This window comes from Gadus morhua, chromosome 4, assembly GCF_902167405.1.
Source record: "Gadus morhua chromosome 4, gadMor3.0, whole genome shotgun sequence".
NCBI classification, from domain to species: Eukaryota; Metazoa; Chordata; class Actinopteri; order Gadiformes; family Gadidae; genus Gadus; species Gadus morhua.
The window spans coordinates 5704483-5711982 of record NC_044051.1 but is presented as its reverse complement, the minus strand read 5'-3'; the positions used below and the strand labels follow the sequence as shown (position 1 = coordinate 5711982).

The following is a 7500-nucleotide window of genomic DNA, read 5'->3' as shown; positions in this document are numbered from 1 at the left end:
CTGAATATAATATATAGGATCAAATAGGATGTTATGTCCCATGCATTCTAAAACATGACATAGGATAATACATAACAACATTTATATCCTATGTATCATAATTCAGGGAATAGGATCACATAATGCATGAAAGACATGGTTTAATACTTTATTACACATATTATATATTATATATAACACTCTGTTTAAAAACTGCAGCTGTATAGACGTACATCTATGACAGACGGACAGACGAACAGAGAGCCAGACAGAGAGCCAGACAGAGAGCCAGACAGACAGACAGAGAGCCAGACAGAGAGCCAGACAGAGAGCCAGACAGACGCTGGGACAACATTCACCTGAACAATGGTTCTCAGAGCAAAGATCACATACGCATGCACACACCCACACACCCACACACCCACACACACACACACACACACACACACACACACACACACACACACACACACACACACACACACACACACTCCTCTGCTGTTCTGCCTGCTGTATGACTTAAGAGGCATCACAATGAGGAGGAGGGGTCGGAGGTCAACACGGTCCCCAGGGGCACCCTGGGAGACAGGGGACAGGAAGCAGGAAGTGCCCTCACCCTCGAGGGATGCTGAGGACAATGTTGGCGCCGTAGCGGGACTGGAGATCCACGAAGTAGGACAGACCGGAGGCGAGCACTGTCTGGGGGACACATGGGGGAGGGGGGGGGGGGGGGGAGAGAGAGAGAGAGAGAGAGAGAGAGAGTAAGAGCAAGAGCGCGAGAGAGAGAAAGAGAGAGAGAGAGAGAACAAGAAGAAGAGTGAGAGAGAGAGAGAGAGAGAGAGAGAGAGAGAGAGAGAGAGAGAGAGAGAGAGAGAGAGAGAGAGAGAGAGGGAGAGAGAGAGAGAGAGAGAGAGAGAGAGAGAACAAGAAGAAGAGTGAGAGAGAGAGAGAGAGAGAGAGAGAGCAGAAGAAGAAGAAGAAGAAGAAGAAAGAGTGAGAGAGAAAGAGCGCGAGAGAGAGAGAGAGAGAGAGAGAGAGAGAGAGAGAGAGAGAGAGAGAGAGAGAGAGAGAGGGGAAAAGAGGGGAGCAGAGAGATTTGATTTTGAATCAACACATTTCACTCGTTAAACGTAAGTTATATGTCGCCATATTGCATGTTCCAGTTATTTCTACAATGACCTCTATTTATCAAAAATAATCTCAATCTACAACATATTTCAAAAACCTTGAACTTAGTGCTTCTCGGAACGCTCCTCACCACGATCACTTCGATGGGAATTGGCACTGGGATCCTGTGCTGGAACCTGGCGTTGATCTCCTTGACGACCATCACCACGGCGATGGTGAGGAGCCCGGCGACCACGTCGGCCATGTTGCTGTGTCGGATGTTGACGACGACGTCGGACAGGGTCTGGGGGGCGGGACCAACGATGACGATTTTTTTTTTTTTGCTTTTACCTTTTATTTTACCTAATTTTCTCCCTTTTCTGCTTATTAAACCGTGGGTCGGAGACAAAAGCAATTTTGATTCCTCTGTATGTCTGCCACGAAAATTAGAATTGACAATAAAGCTGACTTTGACTTTGACTTTAGATCCTAAAGGGTTGTGGGGTCGTTCTGGGGTTCCCAAACGCTAGATAAACTTATATTGTTTCGTAAAATACCCAAAACATTCTGATTAACAGTCAAAATAGCTATCTAGCTAAACGTAAATTGTTCATCAATACAGGACTCCACCACCCAGACTTCAAACTCACTCATGATCAAATGGAAGGGGCAAGAGATGAAGACATGAGGAAGTCTTTTTGAAATAAATGTCTCAAAAAAATAAAATGGTGGCCTTCCCGAAATCCACTTCCCTGCGGCCCACTTATGGGTCGCGAACCGCCGTTTGGGAACCACGGGTTTTGTGAATGAGCCAACGGTTGGACGAGGCGGGCGCGGAATCGGGCTCACGTAGAAGATGGAGAAGGGCCCGCTGTGGTTGTTTGTGGGCACGGAGAGGACCGTCTTCAGTTGGGACACCAGGACGTGACAGGCGGCCGCCGTGGTGAAGCCCCCCACGAGGGGGTCCGACAGGTAGCGGACCAGGAAGCCCACCTGGAGCAGCCCCATCGCCACCTGGGGGGGGGGGGGGAGTGGGGATGAGGGATCCAGTGTTTAATTTCAAAATAAAAGTTGTTTTCGGTAAAGTGTCCAGTTTCACATGGATTTCCAAACTGGGATCAATAAAATCAACATCTTATTCTATTATAAAATGGTATCATCTTATTAATCAAAGATACTTAATAGTATACTAATTGTGCACCGATCAAAGAAAGGCAATGAAAACGTTTTGGACTTTGTTAGCTCATATTCACACTTGAATTCTGCAACTATTTCACAAAGAATAATCTCACTACTTAAGCTACAGGCATTGACATAAAGATACTTAACGACTACATCAAGCGTCAATAAACTTTGAGTCCTAGAAAAGCACAACATAAATCTCATTTATTATTATTATTACATCACAAGGTTCAACGGGCACCAGCGGCCATATCCCTCCAAGCATATTAATCACACATTCTAGGCCCGATTGACGTCAATTTAAACCGTACGTTTAGGGTGACGCCCCACCTGAATGATTCCCACGAGCACCGTCATGGTGGAGGCCACCACGATCCTACGAGCTTCCATGGCCTCCGTGTCCACCAGCGACCTGACCCCCGCGTCGCTCACGTTCCCCGCAGAGGTTCCGTTGGCAGGAAGCAGGAAGTGGTCTTCTGGGGCGAGCGTGAGCACCATGGAGCCCACCATGAGACAGGTGACCGGGAAGGGCCCTGGAATGGAGCAGGTGAAACACACAGGTCTCATCCCAGGTAAACACAGGTAACACAGGTAAATAGAGTCAAGCATAGGCCACACAGGTGAATATATGTATGCACAGGTAACATAGGTAAATACAGGAACACATATAAAGTAGAGGAAACACAGGTACATACAGCTACATGCATGTAACGCAGGTTAATACAGCCAAATACAGGCAACACAGGTAAATCCAGGTAACCACAGGTAACACAGGTTAATACAGGTAAGAACAGGTAACACAGGTAAGACAGGTAAGAACAGGTAACACAGGTAAGACAGGTAAGAACAGGTAACACAGGTAAGACAGGTAAGAACAGGTAACACAGGTAAGAACAGGTAACACAGGTAAACATAGTTAGCACTGGTCAACCTAGGTAACCAAAGGTAACACAGGTTAATACAGGTGGGCACAGGTAACACAGGTAACAAAGGTAAAAACATGTAAAAATAGTTAATGCATGTAACACGTCATACTTTTACAGACAAAAGTGGTTAAAAGTCCAGCTGTACAGGAAAAAGTAGGACACAACATCACATCTGAACATGAGCAAATGAAAAACAAAGGCAGGACTGGGCAGCGTTGAAGTGAGGGTTTGGGTCATGTCAGTCTGATGATGTGGATTCAGCGGTGATGGAACCGCTTGTTCTCTTACCCACAGAGATGTGTCTGGAGGTGCCCAGCAGGAAGTAGGTCAGGAGGGGGAAGAAGGCCGAGTAGAGTCCATAGACCGGAGACACAGACACCAGCAGCCCATAGGCCAGACCTGGACAAAGCATCAGTGAAACATTCACTCGTCTAACTTTAGCCATTTATCAGACGTGCTTCATCAGAGCACCATCAAAACACAAATAGGTTATGCATATTCTAGTTCTGAAGTTATAGGTCTGTGAGATGAGTTTATGAGTTTAGGGGTGCCGTGTCACTTTTGATTCTACACATCTAGGACTGGGTTTTTTTTCACAGTGATGGGCTGACTATGCAACATTTTTGACATTATAGCTACACCTTTGTACCCCACTGTTTGGCCCATTTGGTAAGAGATAAAGAAGACATGGTTGAGGTGTATACACCAAACAGTCACTACAAGACACACTACAACCGAGGGACAAAAATGAGCCCCTACAATACCCAGCGGGCAATAGCGTCTACTGAATCAACAACAGAACTACGTTAGAGTTAGATTAGAGAAATAATAACATCAGAAGACGATTAAACATGGAGGCTCACCTTGTAAACTACACACCAGACCAATGCTGATGCCAGAGATGATGTCACCGGACAGCCACTCCCTGATTGGATATCTCGGCAGCCAATCAAACACAGGGAACACCCCTTTGAATGTCTTCAGAGCCCGATTTCGAGAGCAGCTGCACGGGGAGATGAGGAGAGTGCATTTAAAGGGTCGATATCAAACCACCAGATGTGAGTCACAACTTGTGGCATGATATCACCCCTTTAACCGAAGGTGTAGGGGACACACACATGGAGAACTGTGCTTTTAGTGTACGATAACGCAGGGTGGTCTGGTGGTTGGAGTGTTTTCCTCTAAGGGATCAGAACCCAATGAAGGCTACCTGTAGATGGCATCCTTGAGCAAGGTGTTGAAATCAGTCAATCAGTCGTTTTGGATGAAAATGTCTAAATTACAAAATGGAATTGTGCAAAACTATACACACACAAACATAAACAAACACACACACATACACATGCATAAGCAATCATGCACATACACAGGCGCACGCAGACACACACAAACAAACACATGCATACACACACACACACACACGCGCACACACACACACACACACACACACACACACACACACACACACACACACACACACACACACACACACACACACACACACACACACACACACACACACTCTGACCTTCCACACTTGTCAGAGAGGCGTTGTTTGAGGGTCTTCTCCGTGCGGGTCAGTCTCTCCCCTTCTCTCTCCAGCGCCGGGTGGGAGTAGATGGGCCTGGCGACGCGGTACTGGTTCTCTGGGGCGCAGTACTCCATGCCTGCTGCTGACTGGGTAGAGCGGAGGGGAGGGTCACGTGGAGGCTGTCTGACTCCCAGCCGGGAGGGTCGCGGGTTCGAACCCCGACGTCCGCGTTCTAACCTGTAAGCATCCTTGAGTTAATCGTCCCACAATGAACAACCTGTGGACAGTTCAAAGTTGAGTCGGTTTGGATACAAATCGTCCACTTTAGTGACTGAAAGAGACACTATTTTACCACCATTTAAAATATAGTAACGTCACAAGTTGTGTCTCGATTAAGATATATGATGGCTGGATCGGGTCTGGGCTGATAGGTGGATCTACCCATCACTCATCGGGCTGGACACTCCCACCTGTGATGTCACTGGGGTAGATATTTTAAATGGAATGGCTTGTTCATCAACAATCTACCTGGAGCCTTTCAACATGACAAAACATCAATGGACCCCAGGATTTAACACACCCAGGCAATCCCTGTATGCGTGCGTGCGTGTGTGCGTGAGTGCGTGCTTGCGTGTCTCGACTCTCGAGGCATTCTTATGCAACTTCATTTCCTCACTTGGTGAACAGGAAGTAGGCAAGGCCTAAAGCACGTCAGGAAATTACTCTAGGAAAGATACGCAGCAAATGAACCCAAACAATCTCTTGGCTCTACCTTCCGCTACCGCGCTAAAAACAGAACCTTTCTGTCCGTTTCGTTCTCACTTAGAGGTGACTCAGGTGTCTCTGAGCAGTGATTTCAGCAAGTCTTTAGAAACTGATGTGTGTAAGGTGGGAAGAAACTAGATCAATTCCACACAGACAGAACACAGGACCAAAATGCACCTGATAATTATGGGGTATTATGGACAGTTAAAGAGTCTGGTTGGGTTAAATGTCAGCGTACCAGTTTGTCGTTTTTCAATATAGTAGAGTTTTAAGCGAAAGATTGAATTCAATTAATTTCTTTGCTATAAATGATAAACCAAAATGAAGAATAATTGAGTATCAATAATAAATAATATCAATAATGATTGCATTGAAGCATTGGATTTAATTTGTGTTTGACAAAACTCTAGGTTTGTTATTTAAGAACTGTTTGAGTTCACTGCACTGTGTGAGATTTATTAATAACATTCGTCTTTATGTAACAAAATATATGTATAATTTAAATATTCATTCAATTGTCCTTCAATATATCGTTCGCAATGTTCCAGAGGAAGGCCTGTTTTGTGTTGGCATAATTAATTATCCTTAACGACCTGGCACGGTCAGTCTCTGGTTATTCTCCGAGATTTGCCCGGTGATGCATTTGGTCGCAGTTCAAAGCAACGCAGATCAAACGCGCGGCTATGTGAACGTTGGCCGCGCTTCGGGACGGCTCCACGCTAATTGGCCAGCACTGACAGACGTAACGCGCTGCACGTCCGAAACAAAACAATCTAAGCTGGCTGTGTCCGATGAGCTACTTTACACCAATGGAGGAAACAATAGCCCCGTCATGATAGAAAAGATGACAGCCTCTTCTGCTGTGAATGGGACTTTTAGTGATTTGTTGGTTGGTGGTCGTGTTTGTAATTCACTCAAACGCACGCCTGCACGCCTGCACGCACGCACGCAAACACACACACACACACACACACACACACACACACACACACACACACACACACACACACACACACACACACACACACACACACACACACACACACACACACACTGAATTAAACTTTTAAATTTGTGCTCATTGTGTCATTCAGCAAAAAGAAAATACATGTGTGATGCATTATTACAATTATTTCGATGTGCACTCCCACACCCAAGCACACACCCACCCACACACCCACACCCACACCCACACCCACACCCACACACACACACACACACACACACACACATACAAGGTTTGTCAATAATGGCATTATCATGAATTTGTACACAACAATATTGGCTTTGGGCTGGACTGCAGCCATCCCCCTTAGTGCTTAGTATGCAGCCGTGATGAAACTTCATCAGCATTGACCTTTTTCTAATTAAACTTCATATCTTCATAGACCCATGCTTGAAATCGGGATGTCATCTTCTTTAAGCACAATAACTCTGACACCCTGAAAGGAAAATAAGTCTGAGAAGTATCATTTCAAAGCTCACTTCCCAGTTTACACACTTGCACACTTTTAAAGTTCTCAAGTTTTCTTTTTCCTGTCTATAACACAAGTGGCCTGATTCCCATTAAAGCACGACAATGCCATGGCTGACCCTGGATCCTAAACCTTACCGGTCACGACGTTCTGAGCCTTACCTCCGCCCTCAGGTCGTCGCTGCACCGGTTGCTGGTCTTCAGACGCTCAACTGAGAAACATCCCAAACCAATGGCATATATATCGTCTCCTCTCTCTCCCTCAGGGTCTCTCTCTCCCGGTGTCTCTCTATCTCTCTCTCTATCTGTGTCTCTGTCTCTCTCTCTCTCTCAGTTTACATTTGACGGGCTGGCAATGTTTCTTATTACCGGGTAGTAGTGAAAAACTCTCTCTCTCTCTCTCTCTCTCTCTCTCTCTCTCTCTCTCTCTCTCTCTCTCTCTCTCTCTCTCTCTCTCTCTCTCTCTCTCTCTCTCTCTCTCTCTCTCTCTCTCTGCCACTATGTCTCTGTCATCTATCACAGCCCAATCTGAGAGA

At 45.9% G+C, this 7500-nt stretch overlaps 1 protein-coding gene across 1 annotated transcript in view; it reads right to left on the bottom strand.

The window, feature by feature from the left end:
• slc26a4 (solute carrier family 26 member 4) overlaps window positions 1-7380 on the bottom strand; it is a 16229-nt gene extending 8849 nt beyond the window's left edge. The window contains exons 1-8 of the mRNA XM_030355285.1: window positions 7127-7380; window positions 4723-4871; window positions 4058-4197; window positions 3483-3593; window positions 2599-2801; window positions 1936-2100; window positions 1238-1390; window positions 596-678 (exon numbers count right to left, since the gene is read on the bottom strand). Coding sequence (XP_030211145.1) covers window positions 596-678; window positions 1238-1390; window positions 1936-2100; window positions 2599-2801; window positions 3483-3593; window positions 4058-4197; window positions 4723-4859 — 992 coding nt within the window. The 5' untranslated portion in view covers window positions 4860-4871; window positions 7127-7380. The remainder of the gene's footprint in view (window positions 1-595; window positions 679-1237; window positions 1391-1935; window positions 2101-2598; window positions 2802-3482; window positions 3594-4057; window positions 4198-4722; window positions 4872-7126) is intronic.
• Window positions 7381-7500: the final 120 nt, after the last annotated feature.